This window comes from Gadus chalcogrammus, chromosome 16, assembly GCF_026213295.1.
Source record: "Gadus chalcogrammus isolate NIFS_2021 chromosome 16, NIFS_Gcha_1.0, whole genome shotgun sequence".
Taxonomy (NCBI): Eukaryota; Metazoa; Chordata; class Actinopteri; order Gadiformes; family Gadidae; genus Gadus; species Gadus chalcogrammus.
In genome coordinates, this window is record NC_079427.1 from 30,162,440 (window position 1) to 30,184,762 (window position 22,323).

Below are 22,323 nucleotides of genomic sequence, written 5' to 3' on the forward strand. Positions count from 1 at the left end.
ACTGTTAGTCTAAAAGCTACTCAGTGCAAGCAATAGATCAAATAATACTAATAGGAGGTGAAGTTTGTTCAGAAGAAAAAGTTTCTCCCTTCTCTTGTGCCTTCTTCCATCGCCCAACGCGCAAACTCCCTCCCTGCCTCCCTCTCCCTGCGCGGCTGTCGCCATGTAGGGACTAATTAGGATAAAAGCCCACCCTGCCCTCCTACACTCCCCCCTCCTCTTCTGTCCCTAAGTGCTCCCCTCCAACTCCCCCTCCCCTCCGTGTTCTCTTTGTACAATCACCTTAAAGCGGCCAGTCCCCCCACCGGTGATGTCATTAAGCTGACACAGCAGAAGTACTGAGGAGGGGCAGGATAGATAGTAGACCAGGCCCCCAGCCAAAATAAGCATTACAATCGGGACTTTGGGCACCAACACAGACAGGCGGTACGACTCGGCCACACCGTGGCCATGGCTGCTGGGTCACGTCCCCGTCAGGACGAGTGTACAAGATGTCAGTCCTTAGTTTTATTTCCTTTTTACAGTATATTATGGGCTGTTTGTGGTGATACTGGTGGAGCCGCTGTGTGTCTGAGTGCATCAGCCAGGCAGTGATCAATGGGAGCTAGACATATGTCACCCGACGAACGTCCAGAAAACCAACTGCATCTCTTCTAAGATTGGTTTGTTACACTTTTGTTGCATTTATTTTATTGTATTTTAACCCATTTTTGTTTGAATAAACGTTTAACTGCATGGATGGACAAACCCATGGACACACACACACAAACACAGAGTCCTAGCTACCCTATAAAACTTAACAACAAATGCAGAAAACATGTTTTCCTTCTGTGAACTACTGCAAAAGCAGGAAAACTTTCAGGAGAAAGAAGGACTGAAGAGGACAGTGTGTTGTCCAGTGGTGTCCCTTTCGAGGGCGAGAGAGAACATATCCCACTGGTCCACATGGACCTGATTAGAGCTATAGGGCTCAGTCCTACAACATGGAAAACTCAAAGCTTATCAGCTCTTTAATCGCAGAATTGTAAAATCATCTTTTGGGTCAAATTTAAAATGTTTGGATTTTTTTTACTTCTCTCAATTGGGCTCTTGTCTAGAATTGAAAGTTACCAGAAATAATAACAAGATGTAATAGGAATGGCAGTCGACAGAATAAGACATTTATGTATCATGCTATATGGATACATAACAAGATGTTAAGGTCTTCAGAGTAAGACGCATACTATGTTTAGAAAATGACCGATACTGGATTTACTCAGATATAAGATAACAATTCATCTGCGGATAGATAGAATATAGATATATCGCCAGTTATTTGATATGTACTGTGGTACCCGGGGTGTGGAGCAGCTCTTAGGAATTGGCAGCTCACCCTGCAGCATGCTTCGGGCCACAGAAACATTGCAGTAAAACTATGAGCTAAAGGAACCAATTAGCTATGGAGGGGAGCTACTAACCTTCCCACAGAACATGAAGTAAACTAGTGTCTAGTGTCTTTACTTGAATGTGCTCGGCTAAAGCATTCAGAGGTTCAGCCACGTAGTAAAGGATTTATAGAGAGAATCGACAACGATTCTTACGTTTTCATATCGGCGCATGTCCGCAAACAAAATATATGACACAACCGATATATCTTTGACAAAATGGGCCATCCGATATATCGGTCAGGCTCTTATTATGTTATCATAACATATTATATTCAAATATTATGCTATAACCATATACAACAAGAGGTTATACATACTGCTGCTTTGTACAAACACAGGCCTCTTTGTTTCTTCATGTTTTGTTCAATTTCACCCATTCATTGCTATGAGTACATCCAGGAGTAAAGCATGCAGCAATGTTTCATTTAGTACACAAACATCCGCCGAGCGAGGACCACGATTTGTGTCCCGAATCCTTCCCCATGACCCTGTGATATGAGCGTGTGTCTGTGTGTGTGTGTGTGTGTGTCTGTGTCTGTGTCTGTGTGTGTGTGTGTGTGTGTGTGTGTGTGTGTGTGTGTGTGTGTGTGTGTGTGTGTGTGTGTGTGTGTGTGTGTGTGTGTGTGTGTTTCTAAGCCATTGGTCAGTTGCTGCAGCTGTTGGTCCCACAGCGCCCCTTAAGGGACAATCTTGGCAACTGGAGCAGTCAGTGCTAAAGCTGGAGCAAATAGCAACCTCCTGAAACAACACACACACACACACACACACACACACACACACACACACACACACACACACACACACACACACACACACACACACACACACACACACACACACACACACACACACACACACACACACACACACACACACACACACACACACACACACATACACACACACACACTGATCGGTGCAACCCATATTTTTGTTAAAATACACGTTTAACTGCATGGATGGGCAAACCCATGGACAGACACACACACACACACACACACACACACACACACACACACACACACACACACACACACACACACACACACACACACACACACACACACAGTCCTACCAACACCATCAAATGAAACATAAAAGGCATGTCACCGAAACCACACACACATCACACACACACACACACACACACACACACACACACACACACACACACACACACACACACACACACACACACACACACACACACACACACACACACACACACACACACACACACAAATTTAACAACCAGACATCTTTTCAGCTACATCATAATTTTGACTATCAGCCGCCTCTCCCCCGCCCTTCCCAAACACACAGAAAAGAGAAACTGACTGATGTGCCAAATTCAGGGGAAAGGGAAATATTTCTGCTAAATTAGTTATGCTAATTACAGAGCTGCTCTCATGGGGGGAGGCGCCGCTAAATAGCTTTCAATTCCTCTTGCGTGGAAAGAGACGTGGGGGACAGGGGGGGGGGGGGGGGGGGGTGTTGGAGGGCTGGTGTGGAGTTTGGGCAGGGAGGTAAAAAAACAAAAAAAACAAGCGAGCGCCTGTAAGAATTGCCCGCCGACGGAGTGACAACTGGCTAATGGAATTAGCAGCCCCCGAATGGGGGGGGGGGGTTAAGGGGCTTTGAGGGGGAGGGCAGGGAGGCGGTTCACAAAGCAGCCAAACAGGCAGTCCTTATCAGCTCAGTGCCCCAGCTGAGAGAGAGAGAGAGAAAGAGAGAGAGAGAGAGAGAGAGAGAGAGAGAGAGAGAGAGAGAGAGAGAGAGAGAGAGAGAGAGAGAGAGAGAGAGAGAGAGAGAATGTTATTTGCTTTGGTTGGCGGGGCAGTGAGGGGGGGCATTAGAAAGTTTGAGCACACACTTTGCGGCCTATTTCCTCCTCTGACTGTCAAGGGCTAATAGCGGCAGGAGGAGGCTGAAACACTAAAGTACAATGAGAAACACAGCACCAAAAACCCAAAGCTCTGGAGCAGTGTTGTAATTGTTATTCTTCCACACATTTGGCTCAGTTCTAAATCAGAATTAAACCAGTAAACAAGCCACTCCATCATTAGGGCCATTTTCCGCTTTTTTGTAATTCTTTCTACCTATTTAATAATTTGACAGCACCAATTCCTTTGACATGTATCAATGGAATTGTCTCTGTGTACGCTCTGTCTGGCTGTGTTTTCTGAGGGTGCGACACGGTGTGAGGCGTAAGGTTCGATTGAGATAAGCCAGGCAGGCGATGAGTTACAGAACCACACCTTGCTACACTCCACAGCTATTAAAAAGGGGAGCAAAAGCCAAATTTACTAAGATTTGTTTGATGTAGCCTTGTGGATCCACAACTATTCCTCGGCTACTTCAGTTTTGCAGATTGCATCAGTAATTCATTTGTTTTAAATATATGTTGACATGCTATGTATTTGATAACATCTATTAGCGATTACCAGGAGGTACAATCTGAACGGCTGTAGCGAGAGAATCTATAACAGCGGCCATGTAATCTGTCCACGCTGTCAACCCTCTTCTGTTTTACGACTCTAAAGGCAATACAGTCGTGTTGTTTAAATGGTCTTCCCCATCCCCACATCGCAGCTCTGAGAAAGACATTCAATTTCATGACCCGTCTGGTAGGGAAAGGTAGACGTATTCAATAGAAGCATTTTGTTTCTACCAATGTTCTGCATCAACATAACCAAAGTCATCAACCTTTCGGGTTGATGACCTTCAGCCTTCAGCACGCTTTCCATGGTCAGCCCCCATTTGGTTTCCTGCCTCCACGTCACCACCAACATACATATCTCCCCCCATCACACCGCTGCCAACAATACCATGAGATTCATCTAATCTAACCGTGCATCATTAAACAAACGGCCTACACATAGCAGTGGGCATTGTCACAGATCTAGGCAGAACCCAATTGCAGACGGAGACCAACAAGGTAAGCTTAACAATAATAATTGATTGAAACCAGGCAGGGGTTTGAGATGGCAGCAGGCTGGAGTTAGGGCTGGGGGAATAGTGAGTGACTCCAGGTGGTGGCTGGTAGAGCTGTAGCGATGTGTCGAAATTCGTCGACGTCAAATTTCTCCGTCGACGATTTTCGACGGAGAAATGGACGAAAGTCACAATAAAGGAAAATGTCCGCGCACGAAATCATCAAAGGTATGGAAATACTTCCAAGTTAAGTCCTAAATGGAAAGGTGTTGTGATTTGCACTCTTTGCCAAATGGAGGTAGCATATCACAAGAGCACGACAGCAATGTTGGAGCATCTCAAACGAGAAAGTATCTCGTGCGCATGGGAGAGTATCTCGTGCGCATGGGAGAGTATCTCGTGCGCACGAGAAAGTATCTCGTGCGCACGAGAAAGTATCTCATGAGCATGGGGAAATATCGTGCGCATATCCAGGGCCGTTGCTACGATTCCTGGGCCCCTAGACAAGATTTACTGATGCCCCCCCCCCCCCCCCCCCCCCGCTGAATTGTTGACGGGGGGGGGGGGGGGGGGGGTAAGGAGCAATTGTTGACGGGGGGGGGGGGGGGGGGAGCAAGCAATTGTTGACGAGGGAGAAATTGTTGACGGGGGGGGGGGGGGGGGGGGCGCTATGGTAGTACTATGGGCTGTAGTAAAATAAAAATATATATTTTTTTTTTTTTGTGGGCCCCCCCTGGGCTGTGGGCCCCTAGAATCGTCATCACCTTTCACCCCTTATCGACGGCCCTGCGCATATCACTGGCAGTGTGTGTGTGTGTGTGTGTGTGTGTGTGTGTGTGTGTGTGTGTGTGTGTGTGTGTGTGTGTGTGTGTGTGTGTGTGTGTGTCGTCAGCGAGTAGGTGGACGAGCGAGGAGAGCGAGCGATAGCGTGCGTGTATGTCTAGTGAAGTCATGAACGAGTCCGGTTGTGTGTAAGAATAAAGTACCCAGCCTGTCAAGAATCAGTGGCCGCTTCATTCCATCATATTCCGACCTATAAGCAGACTCACTGTCGGTCAAAGTGAAGGGTCATGCCCCCGAGAGAGCATCGGACCTGGAGGGAACATATCACCTCTGCTACTCTCTTGCGCTCCGCCTCCTCCTGGAGGCGGAGCGCAAGAGAGTATACGCACACATTTTTTTCATGTCCATTTACGTTTTCCGTATTAAACAAAGTATATTATTACGATTTTTTTGGTATTTATTTGAGATACATTATGGTTTTTATTAATCGAGCAACAGAAAAATAGATAATCGTCCAATTAGTCATTCGATTAGTCGACTAATCGATAAAATAATCGCCCGATTAATCGTTTGATAAATAATCGTTTACCCCCAGCCTTAGTGGCTGGGCAGGGTAAATCCTGTGTGAGTGCTGGCTGGCTGCATGGTGGACAGGCAGGCTGGTCATCCAGAAGAAAGGGAGTACAGGTATATTGTTACAGGCAGGCAGGCAACTAACAAACTTACTGGCAGGCAGCCGATGGACAGATGGACGCTTGGACCCTAGACAACACACGTATGGTGATCCAGCGGTGGCTGGCTGTTGGCGAGATATCCAACACTTCTCTTCGGGACCTCAACTCTCCCAATTAACAAATTACTGCAGCAAGCGGCCGCAGTAACAACAGTCCAACAGACAACCGACCGTGTTGGCAAGTATTTTAGGTGGCGCAGGAGTAGGAGTAGGAGGAATCAACCAACTGGTGGAGATGGGTTTCAAGTGGGGACAAATTGAAAAAACGGGTGGATTGGGTACAGGGATGTTTATAACGGACTACTTTCGGGTTGATGACTTTATCCACGACAAACGGTCCAATGAATCTAGGCGACGGTTTCCTTGCATCCGTCTTAAAGTGCAGATCCTTGGTTGAGAGGGCTACCTACTCACCCTGGGACAAGTTAGGAGCTGGAGTTCCACCACGTTTGGCTTCTCTCTGAATTGGTGACATTCCTGTACCTGAGGTGGGCTGGATGTTATGGACAAATGCCCCCCAAGTGAGCTGGGAAGCCCAGGGGGATGGGTGGGGGGACACCAGACAGCAGAGGGTGGGGTCAAATTGCTGGTTAGCCCTCTCAGCTTGGCCGTTTGTTTCGGTGATACTCCGAAGAGACACTTGGGATGGCATCAATGGCGAAGCAGAAGGCTTTTCAGAAAGCTTGGGGACCCCGATCTGACACAATGTTTGCAGACATGGAAAACCTTTGGGCCAGACCCAAATAAGACCAGAACAGGCAGAAGGTGCAGCAGACCGGGCTGATTGGAGGTCTTATTAGACAGGCATAGCAGTGTCAAGTTCTCTCCCTTTTTTGTGCAATCTCCAACTGAAAGAGATAGGTGCATCCACTCAGAGTCCCTACTGGGTTTCACTCAATAAACAAACTGATTTATCTTCTTTTATTGAATTCTCAATTTATGGTAAATTGTAGGTTATTCAGTTGTTCGCCAGGTGAGAAACATTTGAATCATAAAACCAGAAAAAGGTTGTTTTACAATGTGAAATTAAATGCAAACAGAAAAATAAACATTGTTTTATTAAATTAATCAAAGTGCAAAATAGCCCACTGTTAATCCTTCTTAATGTTATTTAACCTTAATATTACAGTTCTAAATATAAATATATATCATATTTACTTCTTACTTAAATAATAACATCCCACCATAATCCTTCATCATATTCTTCAATGAAAGTCCACTCATCGACCAAGCTGGCATTTATAGGGTTAACCCAAGCATTGCTGACCGGCCCTGTGGCTAACGGTAGCGTGCTAGCGCTTGCACTAAGCATTAAATTCAATTGTCCACAGTCTTCGGTCATGAGCTCGGTTTCTTACCGGCTGCCTCTCTGGTTTTTGTACATGCCCTGGTTGCACAGGATTACCATGTTTTGGAAAGGACGAGCATTACACTTCTTATAAGCTGCCGTCCAAGTTACTTCTGTGTTTTGGTGTTGTGTGCTGCCCATTTTATAGTCTGGACAATGGTTCTTTTCGGTTTGTTGGTTTATTTTGGTAATTCCTTTAGTTTGACTTGACAAGCAGAGATCAAATAATTTGTATACTCCTTCAAGGACGGCCACCAAAACCTTATACGGTGGACGGCCATAGTCAGGTTGAGCAGGAGGCCAGGCTGAAGAGTGAGTTTTGTTGAGTGGGCCCGTTGAAGCACACAAGACCTGACCATATGCAGAACAAAAGCGACCCACAGGGCGGTTCCCTGGGTCGGGTTGAGCCTGCTGGGTGGCCCTCACCTCGATAACGATACTCCAATTAACCGCCGGAACTACACACGTAGTAGGTGGAACAATGGGCTGGCTCTCCTTCCCCTACTGGCGGGAAAGGGCATCGGGTTTGGCTTTCCTTGTGCCGGGTTGTGGGTCAAGGTGAAAGAGAAAGGACCAAAAAGAGTCAGGTAGGTCGTTCCGCTGAGGTTCCACTGCCAGGTTCTTAAGATCTGTCCGGGGCAAGGAGGGCTGCTCAGATCTCTCCCGCCAAGGACGCCATTCCTCCTGCTTCACTGCCAAGGGGTGACCAGGCCTGTTCCAATCCAGGACCGCCTATACCTTGGCTGGGCCAATCTTTACCAGTCCCTTGGCGACGATGTAACCAAGGAAAAAGACTGGACATCTCCCTAAGGACATCATTAACTACGTTTTGGAAGACGGTGGAGCATTAGGGACCCTGGCACCACTGAACACTCAAAGTGACCTAGGGGTGTGGTGTAGGCTACACCACACCCCTAAGTCACCCCTACTAGCCAGTTTGGCTGGTGATGCATGAGGCAATCATGTCAGTCAGAGCCGCTCTACTGTTCTCGCTCCCTAAGCTCGCTCCCTGGGCAATACTGACTTTATTTCCCATGAACACTGTTGTGATGCTACGTGATGACGCATAAGACGCCCCTTTGGCTGCGCGCAGGCAGTGCAACCAACCAGCGCGAGAAACCATTGAAACAGAAAACACAAAGAAGAAGTAGAAGAAAAATAATTAATGAACGGAGCAGAAACTATCAAATGAAGGGAGGGAGCTAGCTAAAGTTAATTAAAAAGTAGCCTAAACTTAAATTAAATGCGGCGACGGTTGGTCGGACAGACGTCTGGGGGCGAGAAGAGGAAGTAGGCAGGGGATGAGATTGAGAATATAAACAACAATGCGTGCAAAACGAAAAAAAGAAAGTTCAATGCCAAATTGCTGACGTGTCGTGAATGGCTTGTGTTTGATCAAGAAAATGTCGTCATGTTTTGTAGGGACTGCCGCATGTACACATAAGAAAAAAACAAAAAAAAACAATTTCATGGTGGGAATGAATCATTTTAAAGTCGAGGCTGTAAAGGACCATGAGCGTGCCCGGAGTCATCAGGAGAGCTTCAGGATTAACACTTGAGGTCTTTCATCTTGCTTGGCATAATAGTCTGATCACCTATAAGGGTGCGCTGACAATTGCCAGGAACGCCTACTATTCTAGTATCATTAATTTGAATAGAAATAATCCTAAATTTCTTTTTGACACGGTGAGGAGTCTCACTCAGAAACAGAATCAGACCGTAGGCTCCTCGATCGTGGCAGGTGAATTCATGGATTTCTTTGAGAATAAGATTCAATCAATTAGAGAGGAAATTGATGCTTGCCGTGCGGCTAATCCTACACATCCTGTGGGGCAGGATGGGGTTCTCCCAAGTAGGATGGTGAACTCTGACGCAACTCTTTTGGAGTTTAAGGCAATTTCTTTGGTGGAACTTGAAAGGGTGATAAAGGCCTCAAAGCCAACAACTTGTATGTTGGATCCTCTCCCTTCCAGGGTTCTTAAGGAACTTCTTCCAACGGTGGGGCCTGTTATCCTCTCGCTGATGAATCTTTCGTTTTCAACGGGAATTGTTCCCTCCAATTTCAAGGCTGCGGTGTTAAAACCGCTACTCAAAAAGCCTGGCCTAGATCCTGAATTAATCAGGAACTATCGGCCTATATCGAATCTGCCCTTCCTGTCCAAGGTACAGGAAAGGATTGTAGCGAAGCAAATTGTTGATTATCTGACCAGGAATAATCTCTTCGAACCTTTCCAGTCGGGGTTCAGGAATTTCCACTCAACTGAAACTGCTATTACAAGAGTTGTAAATGACATCCTTTTAGCTTTGGATAAAAATACAAGCACAATGCTTGTGCTGCTGGACCTCAGCGCTGCGTTTGATACGATCGACCACAGCACTCTTCTTCACCGTCTTGAACACTATGTTGGTTTCGGGGGTACGGCTCTTGGTTGGCTTGAATCGTACCTCACCGATAGAACCCAATTTGTGCTTCATGAGGGTGCAGAATCAAAGCGCGGTAAATTGCGCTTTGGCGTACCACAAGGGTCGGTTCTTGGTCCATTACTTTTTGCAATTTACATGCTTCCCCTGGGTGACGTTATCCGCAGCTTCGGAATTAGTTTCCATTGCTATGCGGATGACACCCAGCTCTACATTCCTGTAGATTCCGGGGACTCGGGCCAGATTCAAAGGGTTGAGTCCTGTCTAGCTGCTGTGAAGGGCTGGATGTCACAAAACTTCCTACAGCTTAATACTGGGAAGACAGAGCTGATGATTATCGGCTCGAAGCGGGACCGGGAAAAGTTTGAGGATGTCTCTCTGTGGTTGGATGGCTTCGCCATCCTACAGAGTGCATCCGTCCAAAATCTTGGTGTCCTGTTTGACCCTCACCTATGCTTTGACCAACATATAAGAAGTATAACTAGAATTGCCTTTTTCCATCTGAGAAACATTGCAAGAATCAGACCAATGTTATCCGCAGTGGATGCGGAGACACTGATTCATGCATTTGTTTCGTCAAGACTGGACTATTGCAATGCATTGTTCTCGGGATTACCGAACTCTACCACAAAAAGTCTACAGCTGGTACACAATGCGGCAGCTAGACTGCTGACCAGAACGAGAAAGTTTGATCATATTACACCTATTCTCGCCTCTCTACACTGGCTAACAATGACTTTCAGATCAGACTTTAAGGGGCTATTGTTAACCTATAAAGCCTTGCATGGATTATCTCCATCGTACTTGAAGGACCTGATCATTCCTTATAGTCCTTCTCGGTCTCTCCGGTCTTCGGGAGCTGGCCTTCTTTCACTGCCGAAGGTTAAAAAGAAATCGGCTGGACAGAGAGCGTTTGCCTATCGAGCCCCTTTTTTATGGAATAGGCTGCCATCAGCGATCAGGGAAGCTGACTCTGTGGAGCTATTCAAAGGGAAGCTCAAAACGCACCTCTACAATCTTGCATTTGGAGTGTGAAAACAACTGATGCGAGAGTGAAGACTACTCTGTTTGCTTGTGCTTTTCTTTTTACATTATACATTCCCACTATGTACTTTTCCGTTCTAATTCACTATTCTGTCTGTTCTAGCGTGTTGCGGGTACTGGACTGGATGCCTGGACTCTCCTCATGGATAACCGGCCAGAACCCCATCACCATTTTAATATGATGTGCATGTATTTACCTGTATGTCAATTGTGGCACCCATTGCACTCCTGACCATCCCTGGAAGAAGGGATCCCCTACACTGCGTTTCTTCTCAAGATTTCTTCCTTGCTGATTCAAGGGAGTTTTTTCTTGCCCGTGTGGGGGCATGGGTAAAGGGGGGTGTCACAAATATTTGGCCTGTTAAGCCCTTTGAGACTGTAATGGTGATTAAGGGCTATACAAATAAAATTGAATTGAATTGAATTGAATTAAATCTACCAAAACAGGTCGTATTGAAGAGAGCCTTGCTGGGAGAAGCCTTTCTTTATTAAAAACGTCGGAGCTGGAGAAGATGCGGCTACTTTTTCGAAATGCCCACGCCATCGGAAAAAAGGGCAGGCCTTTCACCGACTTTGCATGGAGGTGTGAGTAAGTGAATAGATAGTAACGTTACTATTTACATGTTTCAGAATCTGTGCATTTAACACGAAACAGAGTGACATACATGCTTCCACAGACACAGATGGAACTTTACAAAAAGATAATATTATGATATGATGAATCATTTCAGGGTGGAAAAGGAAGAAGGGCTTGAAGATAGGAGAGACATAAACAAATTAATACCAGGCAAAAGAGTTCATACACTACATAGCGGAGATTGAGAGAAGAAAGATGAAGCCAAGCTTATCAGAGGGCAAGTTCATCTCGGTCATGTCAGATGGATCCCTGGACAGTGCAGTGATGGAAGAGGAAATAGTCTACGTCAGAAGTGCCAGTGAGGGGAAGGTTAAAGTTGATTTTGTAGGAGTAAAAGCTGTCTCAAAGCTAGATGCTACAAATATAGCCGAAGCTGTGTGCAGTATAATGGACAGTGAAGTCAGCACTGATTGGGAGAACAAGCTGGTGGCCCTCACTACAGATGGAGCATCTGTAATGACAGGAGTAAACAATGGTGTAGTCACAAAACTGCGTGCAGACAGACCAAATGTGCTAGGGATCCACTGCATGGCCCATAAGCTTGAGCCCGCCTTTACAGATGGAATAAGGAAAAATGTGATGATCAAGAAAGCTGAGGACCTGTTGAGTGGACTCTATACTCTATACCACAAGAGTGGAGTGAACAGGGCCAGCCTAAAGCAACACTTCAGGGAGCTCCACATGAAGGCTTTGATGCCAACCAGAGTAGGTGGAACCCGGTGGCCACCACATCTCTTCAAAGCACTTGACCATTTTCTCAGGGGATATGCTGGCATTGTACGCCACTTACAGGAGAAGGTATGTTAATTTATAGCCTACTAAAACCAGCACTGTAGATGGATAATGTAATGTTTGCTTTATTTTTCCCTTCATCAGTTCTAAATGTTGTCTGTGATATAATGCAGTTGTTTTGTTTGTAGTCCCAGGAGGCCACGGACATCAATGCTCTTCTGAGGGCAAAGGCCAAGGGGTTCCACAACATTGCCAAGGATGGTGGAGTGCTCAGGTTTTGCTGTCTTCTCCATGACACCATCTATCAACTGAGCAACCTCTCCAAGTCACTGCAGAGATTAGTGTCAATCCTGGCTGAAGCTCAGAGGTCCTTGTCCTCCACTCAGGCTGTCATAGAAAAGTACAGGTCAAGGTATGTATCATATATCCAACAATTTATGATTTGATTTTAGGTTGTGTTGGTGTGTTTTCACCTCAGTATAAATAAATAAATATATAAATAAATAAATAATTGAGACATCCATCAATCTATCTGCACAACCAGTGGTGTAGTCTACGTGATACGCAGGTATACGCCGTATACCCACTAGGAACGCACCAGGATTTGCGTATACCCACTTAAAAATGTGCACGGATACGTATCAATCGTCTTGTGACAGGTCTTTCACTTCTGTGTTTATTTTTCGGAAATATCGGTTGGGTATAACTGCAATAAAATACTTTAAGCAGGGGAAGTTATCTCCTACTTTCACCATTCATAAAATTCCCGCTGCACGCTCGCGCTCTGCCCTGTCTCTGTAACGAAGCGCGAAGCTGCCCCTGCATCTCTGCAAGTTGGCGGGCCGAGCCCCTCCTTCTCGCGTGTGTGTGCGTGTGTGTGCGTGCGTGGGCGTGCGTGTGTGTGCGTGTGTGTGTGTGTCCAGTCCTCCCATATTAAAGTGTAAACCACATAATAAAGGTACGAACACACCAAACGAGTACCCCGCGTATAGACGCGTATAAAATCGGCAATTTTTCCATAGGGAACCATTGGTTTACGCGCGTATGAGCTGCGTACATGCGTTACATGCGCTAAAGCAACATTTTACCCACGTTGGCGGCTGCTTGCTTCAGCGTTGGTGTTACGTTGTTGCGCAAAATTTACTCAAAGCAATTCATGCTCCCTTTTAGGTTGCGCGTGTTGCGCGTGTTGCCAAGCAATTTACCGCCAGAACAGTAGGTGGAGTAATATGTGGAGTAAAGTTTTTCGTTGAAGACGACCTCGAGAATGACGTCTTTATCTGTGGGAGTCGTTGGTTTGTTTATGTGCCAGATCGTGTTCTCCCCATACACAGTGAATGATGGCAACAGACAGAGGAACAGGGGTGATGAAGTTGTTGATCATTGGGGTTGTATAAATGTGCATATCTCTCTACATTTTAAAACGACATAATGTCGATTCATCTTGATGTCGGTGGCTCTTGGGGCCCTATCTTGCATCCGGCGCAAGTGACTTAGTCACTGGCGCATGCGTCGTTGCGAGTTTACAACTGGCGCAGAGCGTTCTTTTCCAACCACCACCACTCGCCGGTAAATTAGGGATTGATCATGCGCCCCAAGGGGCGGTTCGGCGGAAGGAGGAGGCGTGTTCTGGCGCAAACGGTATTTTGCTGTTTCTGAATACCATTGCGCTACTGACCAGGAAATACCTGGTTTAAAGTCAGTGGCGCGTTGTTCAGATTCTATTTTAAGGGCGCATGTGCGCATGCGATGCATACGGATTGATTGTGCACCTCGCACATACACTTTGCTTCTCCCATCTACCTTGCCGCACATTCTTGGGAAATTATTTGGGAAAGAACAGCTGATACAGCGGTAATAAGTTGTACTTTTAAATCAATGCATCTGCAAACACCGTACAGCAAACACATATTTTCTTGACAGAGACATCGTGTAGGCCTACATGCCCATAACTTTTAGGATTGATGAGTATTTGATCTTGAAAAACATTGTTTTACCGCGAGTGAGTGTTAAAAAGAATGAATGAATGCGGGCGCGTGTGTGCTCTGTTTAAACACACGCAAACTAAACACGTAACGCATAATACAATCAACGGCAATGTCTATTACCGCGGGGACACATGCATATTAGGATGGCATACAATACTGATAAGAAACAATGTTTATAATGTATTGCGTATATCATTAACCACAGTTACCGCATATCATATGTTATATCATATACGTTTTCTTTGCCGAAAGTTATTTGAGGACTCAGTATTTCTGAAGTTGTGGAAGAAAAACCCTTATTCCATGTGTGAATTAGGCCATATTATTTGGCAATAAACTGAGCCATTTGCAGTTTGAAATTCATGTGCATCTGTCTCATCGGAGACTTCAGACGCGCTGTCAAAATATCAACTCGTCCGATTCAAATGCGCTCATGGCTCTTAAAGGGGATGGGAGCTGGCACTCTCATTGGTTTGTTGGACGTTACGCCCAAACCACACCTACGGGTAACTAGGCTGCTTCAGACCAACCCTTTTGACAATTGCGCCGCGACGCAAAGGTCATTTATCCGCCTGTAAAATAGCGATAGCGCCGTAGAACCGCCCACAAAGCTACTTGCGCTTTGCGCTTCCCACTTGCGTTTCAGACCGTTAAAATAGGGCCCTTGATGTTCTTGCAGTATGAAATGGCTTTTAAAAATGGCGGTATGAAAACAGGAAATGTGATACTCCAGACAGGAAGTAGTAACCAGACCAGCAGACCAATCACAGCCTTGCAGGCTGCGCGGCTCGTGTAAAAGCTTACGTAAAAAATTACGCAAGTCTAGAAAAGTCGCCCGACGCACGCAAGACGTGAGAAGTCGCGCAAGGGGTGCACAAGGGTGCGCAAGGGCCTCTTGCGCTTGCGCTTACGCTTACGTAACTGAGCATAAATCGGCCTTTATTAGCGGCGTATGAGCTGCGTATAGATACGCGCGTACATATACGCGCGTACGCGAGGAGTTCAAAATTTTTTACTTTCAGCGCTCATACGCGTGATGCTTAGCCGCGATAGCCAATCAGCGTGGAGCTTGACCCGACGTCACTGGCAGAGAGTAGTGACGCTTGCACAGAAGCATACGGCCGACATCTTTCTTTATTCTGGGTGGAAATAGTAACATAGTAACGCCATTAAATGCGTTTATGGAAACATTTTTAGCGAGAAATGTGCATTTTACTTTCATAATGTTCGCTCTGTGAATGTGAAGGATTTTTGGTTTGATAGTTATGACGAAGAGTGAACGCTCCGTTCACTTGCATGGACAGAGTCTCTGGTTGTAAGCAACCTCAACGTCTTGGCGGACTATTTCTCTGCTGATCAACACTACGAATGCTGGAAACACACCAGACACACCATGTGAAGTTATTTAACCCGATTATTGTTGTTTATATCCGAGATTATTTAATCTAACCCGATCCAAGCTCTATCATGCACCCAAACACGGCGGCGTTTGGGTTTCCTTCCTCGGACTCCTAAATCCAGCGCAGCCACAGGCGCGTAGCTGCGTACGTAGGACCATTTTTGACACAAAATGGTCAAGCAACATTTTAGCTGCGTTACGCGCGTAAATCTTAAGGCCGATTTAGGGTCGTTTTAGACACAGAGACGTAAGCACGTAATTTACACAAGGGACTTGTTTTAGACAAGTTTTGATTTACGGTTCCTTTAAGGTTCCTTAAGGATTGCGCGTGTTGCAAGGGGATTCTCCGCCAGAACAGTAGGGGGAGCAACGAACGAATCTGTGGGCGTGGAAGTGGAAATCGCTGGCTTGTTTATATTTATGCACTTCCAGTATTTTCGAAGAGAGTAGCAGTAGCTAAGTTTAGGTTAGCGGTCTTTTTCCACACTCTGAACAACCGGAAATGTGAGACTCCTGAAAGGATGTGGTTAGCTGGCCAATCACAGTCTTTGCGAGCTGCGTAGGGCCGTAGTGTTTTAGTCGCATAGTCAGGAATTTTGGGCGACGCACTTAAGCACGTAAGGGGGGATATTTTACCGCGCAAGGGGGGGTTATGTATCTTACGTGCTTACGCGTTACGTCTAAAACAGAGCATATATCGGCCTTTACGCGGGTACGCGTTTGGTGTGTTCGTACCTTAAGTAGTCAACAGAAGACAATGTTTTAATCCCACTTTATATCTCCTTGTTACTTTTAGATGAGAACCCCTGGCCAGCCTTTAAGACTGGGTGTCAGGCTAGGGAATTTAAAAACGGGCATCCTTGGTTAGAGTGGAGGGAAAAAAAGTTATAGGTAAATGTCAGCCAACATACAGTTGGTATACACAATTGAAATTCATAATGTTAATCACTATGCAAATGAGAGTATAGCTAATTCATGGTCATTTTTAAGGTGCAGTAATTTCACACTTTTACACAATTCAATTACTGTATGGTATGTTAGATAACAACAGTAAGAGCTCAAATTAGAGCAATTGAGAGAGTGAAACATGTCATTTCCTTCTCATGCACTGGTTAGCCATGGATGTAAACAGTTCATTAAATTATTTTGAGTAGATTTTGTCCTTGTTTAGCATGTGCTATTGCTACTATAGATATACAAAGGACAACTTGTCATTTTTGTGTTCTATTTGTTCATACTGTTATTAAAACTGATAAACCTACTCAGCTTTCCATGATTGTTGATAATAGTTATACTCTTAAATCAGCGGGTTGTAGAGCCCTGCGTTGGTGAGTGTGGTGCGACACCCCATAAGCGCCACACACGTACACGTACCGGTCGGACGGGTTTGTACAAGGCTGGGAGGGAATCATCACAGTATACCCACTACAATAAAATAGACTACACCACTGTGCACAACCGTAGATCTGGGCCTAAGCTGAGAGCAGTGCTGGACACAGACACCTTTGAGGGAGTCCTCCTGAAGCCTACTGATGCTGACCAGCATGACAAGGCAAAGAACGAGCTCATTGACTCTCTGTGCCGGTGCATCACTGCTAGATTTAGTGATGTGAACAGTGGTGTCCTGCAGGCTATGCGGCTGACCAGTTTCAAGTGCTGGTCAGAAGCAGACATGAGTTCAGGTTAGCAATTAAAATGTAATGGACACATCTTTACACATTTTATGTTTTAAGGCTACTGCTTAACTTTAGATGAATGTTTCCCCTTTGTTCTCAGATTTTGGAGATGGAGAGATAAACAAACTCATCAGTCACTTACGACCTCTTCTGCTGCAGTGGATGTGGAGTTGATCCCTGATCAATGGACAAATCTCAAGACTGAACTGTACCCAGCAGGATTCAGCCAAGGTACTTGTTAAAGGCACAATCCAAATATGATGCTATCTTTTAATAACTAAAGTTGCATTTGAAAATAATTGTTTGCATGTGCATAATGTTGTCTGACCCTGCTACAGGAACCTTTGAGAAGACCTGGCCTACTGTGAACAGAATGCTCCGCCATTGGTGTCCTGACGTCCTTGATCTCTTTTTTGCTCTCCTCACCATCCCTGCAACTACAGCTGATTGCGAAAGAGGGTTCAGTGTGATGAATCAGGTAAAGAGTGACTGACTGCTCACCTGTGAGTTTGTGCGCAAACATGGAACAAACGGAACTGAGGATGGCTCAGATTCAGATGAACAAATGAGTTCAGAGAGTGCTGAAGAAATGTGATGCGGTAGAGTTCTGAAATTATCAAAATGAAAAATAAATTCTATTTTTGTTGTATACATGTACTGTATGTGTACGTATTGTACTTGGATTGTGTTAACAAAATGTAAAAATAATTCATTCAGCGGCACTCATCTCTTATTTTCATAGGAAAAAATGTGGCTTGTGGAAATTCTGATTGGCTGGTAACTGTAGAAAGTTACCAACAAAAAAGTTAATTTAGAACCCTGGGTGTAGCCCGTCTTCCATTGGTGTCCTTCACGGATCCGGACTAGATGGTACACTTTTGGAGGTCAAGCTTTGTGAACACTTGGCCCCCTGGAGAGAATCCAAAGCTGAGTTCATGAGAGGCAAAGTATACTTGTTCTTTACTGTTATGTTATTGAGTCCTCTGAAGTCTATGCCCAGATGGAGACTTTGGTCTTCTTGTACACATAGGAGAAACTGGCCCGAGAGACAAAGAAGACAGAGGCATGCTGCCTAAAAGTCCTTGATAACGAACCTGACTAGGGCCAGACATCCGTTTAAGATGCCCTAAACTAACAGCTATACTCCGAGCCCTCTACACAGGCACAAAGGCATGTATTAAAGGTGGAAAGGATTTCTTTGAAACTGTTGTTGGATGTCGTCAAGGGGCCCTTGAGTCCCCGCCATTATTTAACATCTATATGGACTTTGTGGTAAGAGCCGCACGGAAAGAAGTACAAACAACTATCCCGGAAACAGGCTTCCATATAGAGTATAACATTCCAAATGAAGTATCACCAAGGGAGCTGCGGAGCAAAGCACCAGCCCATGGAAACAGCAACATCACTGAGCTACTGTATGCCGATGACCAGGGTATATTTGCAAATTCTGTTGATGAACTGCAGCAGATATTGACCATCTATGATAAAACGTTCAAGCGCTTTGGGCTACAGATGTCCTATGACAAGACCGAGACAATGGTGTTTAATGCTGATGTAGCTTTGATGGAAAAGGAAAGCATAGTGTCTGTGGGAGATAAGAAGATCAACAATGTCAGGAAATTTAAATACCTCGGATATACTATCACAAATTCAGATAACACCAGTTCCTTCCTTCACGCAAGAATGAGCTCCGCCTTCGAGAAATGGAATGAACTCAAACACATCCTCATGGACAAGCGAATACAACTGGACACTCGGATACGATTTCTAACAATGTGCGTACGATCGCGTCTTTTGTATAGTATACAAGCATGGCATCTTTTGGAAGGTGAACTGAAAAAAGTTGAAGTCATCTGGCATGGTTTCCTCAGGAAGATGGTGATAGGGGGATTTCAGAGGAAGAATGCACCTAGTCACAGTCGACGATCAGCAGAAACAGACTCCCAAAATCACGATGAAACATCTCTGGACTGGAGCTTCAAGTTATCGAACGAAAGATTGCGTCAAATTACCAAGACGCGTCCAATACGTGACTTCTGTTTCATCCAACAAGTGAAGTATATGGGCCATGTCTGCCGCATGGATAACTCGGCATTGCAAAAACAGGTGCTCTTCGATCGCAGAGCGTCCAAGACAGTTTGGAATAAGACAGAAAGGACTCTGGGGATAGACGCCCAACAGATTAGGAGGACGATGATGAATAAAAGCGAACTTCAGCGAGTGCTAGACAGAGTGCTAGCATGAGCGCCCCAAGGCCATTAAATGCGCCAAGAGGGAAATGTGATGATGATGATGAGACGGAGGCAGAGCAGGGTGAGGACACATGGCATGGCAAAATGTGCTCCAACAACCAAGTACCTTGGCAGAAGCCCAATCTATCTATCTGTTATGTTTCATCAGCCACGGATAACCAAGAACAACAGGAACACAATGGGAATTTATTACATAGACATGTATGTCCTCTTGGTGGTTACCTGACAACAGAAGGTGTACTGGTGTGTTTCTAGATGTTATTCTGTCTAGGAGCCGTCCATCAAGAGCATTGGCTTCCAATGGCTGAGGCAAATCCTCAAGACCCAACTGCCCCACAACCACAGCATTCAGATGATTCTAATCAGCATCCTTTAAGTAAATTTAATCCTCAATTAATGCTAACAGAGCTATGCACTAGCTGAGTGTTGATTGCAGTTTGGTCCAAGGATGGAAAGCCAACGTTCGGGCCGCACAGCATGTTAGGATTCTCCCCTCTAATGACAACAGGCAGCAAAAAAGTCACATTATAAACAGCTGTTCCTGTCAAACTGGGCAGAGCTGGCTGGCTGCGTGGTGGACAGGCAGGCTGGTCATCCAGGAAGACAAGGAGAACAGGTATATTGTTTCAGGCAGGCTACTAACAAACTAAGTGGCAGGCAAACTGAAGAATGAGCTAACCCTTGGAACGTACATGCGCACGTCGATCCGGTGGTGAGTGGCTGCTGGCGCTGGGTTCCTGCAGAACTACAACAGCAGCTCTCAACATCCTTTTTTCAGCTTTTTGTTACACAGCAGATTTAAAAGTGGAAACACAGAGGAGCAGATTGTATCATTGTTACCTTATCAACACCCTGACTCCATGGCCAATTCTCCCCTACGGACCTTTATAGTTACACTTTTGTTTGCGCTGAAACACTGTTGAATCACTTTTTTATAGATTTCTGGATAAGCTCGATTGCTAATCCTGTCGCTTAAAGTTACATTTCTACACTGCAATCTGCGGCTATACTTGTTTGCCATAGTTAACATTGAATTGCGATGATTGAGTTTCAATTGGCTTTCAGCACCTTTACACACTGCGCACTGCACAAAACCAGCAGGCATAATCCACTTATGTGCATAAAACACACATGAAAAAACATATTTTTTCTTTGGCCCCTCTCCATTGTGGGGGCCGGCAAAATCTGCCAGCTGTCAACACCAAAAAATACTCAGATCATAAAAAAGCAGAAGCACAGGGTGTGTCCTAACACCACTGTCGGTGCACCTCGTCACGCCACCTGCTGTGAGTGTGTGTATCTGCCTGTGTGTGTGTGTGTGTGTGTGTGTGTGATGTCCTTACCTGAAGTTGGGCGCGGAGGCCCATTCCAGGGCGAGACAGGCCAGGTCCACGGCCGCGTACACCAGGAGGAAGAAGATGGTGGAGATGCCCGCGATGGTGTTCACCTTCCCCGCGAACAGCACCAACTAGGGGGGGACACACGGTCAGGGAGGGGGGGAGACACGGTCAGGGAGGGAGAGAAACAGCCTGTCACTGAGGGGACACATGGTCAGGAAGGGAGAGAAACAGCCTGTCACTGAGGGGCTGGATGCACTAAACAGCAGTCAGTGCGAGGAACAACAGAGAGAGAGAGAGCGAGAGAGAGGGAGGGATAGAGAGAGGGGAGAGTAAGGGAGAGAGATAGAGAGAGGGAGATAGAGAGAGGTAGAGAAAGGGCAGAAAGAGACAGAGAGGGAGAGAGATAGAGAGAGAGAGAAAGAGATGGGGAGAGAGAGAGAGATGGGGAGAGAGAGAGAGAGAGAGAGAGAGAGAGAGAGAGAGAGAGAGAGAGAGAGAGAGAGAGAGAGAGAGAGAGAGAGAGAGAGAGAGACATACGTCCTCTGGCAGTCAAAGTCAGTGAGCTCTCGGCGGTCCAATGAGACCGTTGCTCTACCAGAGCATCAATTAGCCATTAACTCAGACACAGGCCAACGTCAGACACAGTTACGCCGCATGTTGTGTGTGTCTGTGCGTGTTCCTGAATGTCTGTGCATTTGTGTTAATCTGTTTGTGTGCCTGTGTGTGTTTCTGTGTGTGTGTGTCTGTGTGTGCGTTCCTGCACGTCCCTATGTGTGTGTGTGCGCGTGTGTGTGTGTGTGTGTGTGTGTGTGTGTGTGTGTGTGTGTGTGTGTGTGTGTGTGTGTGTGTGTGTGTGTGTGTGTGTGTGCCTTTGGTGCATATGTGTGTGTGTCTGTGTGGATGTGAATGTATTTCTCTCTTCCTCTACGCTCTAGATCTCAGCCTGTGCTGAGTCTCTTCTTTTGTCAGGATATGAGAGCATATATGGAGAGCAACACTGCACTCATTTCCTAATTTTAATGAAAACGTGGGCTCACCCAGTCGCTCAACTTAAACTGAGAGAGAGACGGGATTCAGACTGCTGACTTCTGGTGGTGGAAGCAGGACAGAGGTTGAATCCCACATTGAGATGTGTGTGACGCTTTCCTATGGTGAGGAAGAGGTGAGCCGCCATCAAAGCCTGCCCTCCTCCTTCCCCTTGTCCCCATCTCAGAATCACTGACACGCTCCCTCCCCATACACCCTGGTTACTTCACACCTGCATTATGCAATGTGTCTGTGTGTGTGTTTATGATTAATCAATGGCATTCACACTCACATATGTATATACACACACACACACACACAACACACACACACACACACACACAGGCATGCACACAAACACACACAAACACACACACATACATGCACACACACACACACACACACACACACACACACACACATCACACACACGTACGCATGCACATACAGACACACATGCACAGAGTAGACACATACAAACACACAAACACACACACACAAACACTCACAAAGGCACACACAAACACAGACACACAGACACACAGACACATTGCTTTGACCCGAAGGCCCCATGACATCCCAA

General features: G+C 45.8%; 2 protein-coding genes across 4 annotated transcripts in view; one reads left to right on the forward strand and one right to left on the reverse strand.

Annotated features, from left to right (window-relative positions):
* zgc:153039 (uncharacterized protein LOC767698 homolog) overlaps positions 1-22,323 on the reverse strand; it is a 111,004-nt gene that overhangs the window by 17,888 nt on the left and 70,793 nt on the right. The window contains exon 9 of the mRNA XM_056611203.1: positions 20,718-20,842. Within this exon, the coding sequence (XP_056467178.1) occupies positions 20,718-20,842 (125 nt within the window). The remainder of the gene's footprint in view (positions 1-20,717; positions 20,843-22,323) is intronic.
* Positions 429-17,615, forward strand: LOC130405905 (zinc finger protein 862-like). 3 transcript variants are annotated; one of them, XM_056611210.1, is made up of 7 exons: positions 430-662; positions 10,794-11,279; positions 11,887-12,125; positions 12,248-12,471; positions 16,911-17,128; positions 17,223-17,353; positions 17,461-17,550. In XM_056611210.1, exons 2-6 carry the CDS (start codon positions 11,222-11,224, stop codon positions 17,294-17,296), a joined length of 813 nt encoding a protein of 270 aa, XP_056467185.1. In that variant the 5' UTR covers positions 430-662; positions 10,794-11,221; the 3' UTR covers positions 17,297-17,353; positions 17,461-17,550. The 3 variants fall into 3 exon arrangements, with proteins under 3 accessions (XP_056467183.1, XP_056467184.1, XP_056467185.1); XM_056611208.1 differs by having other exon boundaries at positions 429-662; positions 10,794-12,125; XM_056611209.1 differs by lacking the exon at positions 16,911-17,128 and having other exon boundaries at positions 429-662; positions 10,794-12,125; positions 17,461-17,615.

What these genes read in the sequence shown, in the direction of transcription:
- LOC130405905 (XM_056611208.1), top strand. Translation starts at nt 11,523, where the DNA reads ATGAAGCCAAGCTTATCAGAGGGCAAGTTCATCTCGGTCATGTCAGAT. An exon ending in TACGCCACTTACAGGAGAAG is followed by an intron (nt 12,126 to 12,247) that starts GTATGTTAATTT and finishes TTTTGTTTGTAG; the next exon opens with TCCCAGGAGGCCACGGACAT. An exon ending in ATAGAAAAGTACAGGTCAAG is followed by an intron (nt 12,472 to 16,910) that starts GTATGTATCATA and finishes GCACAACCGTAG; the next exon opens with ATCTGGGCCTAAGCTGAGAG.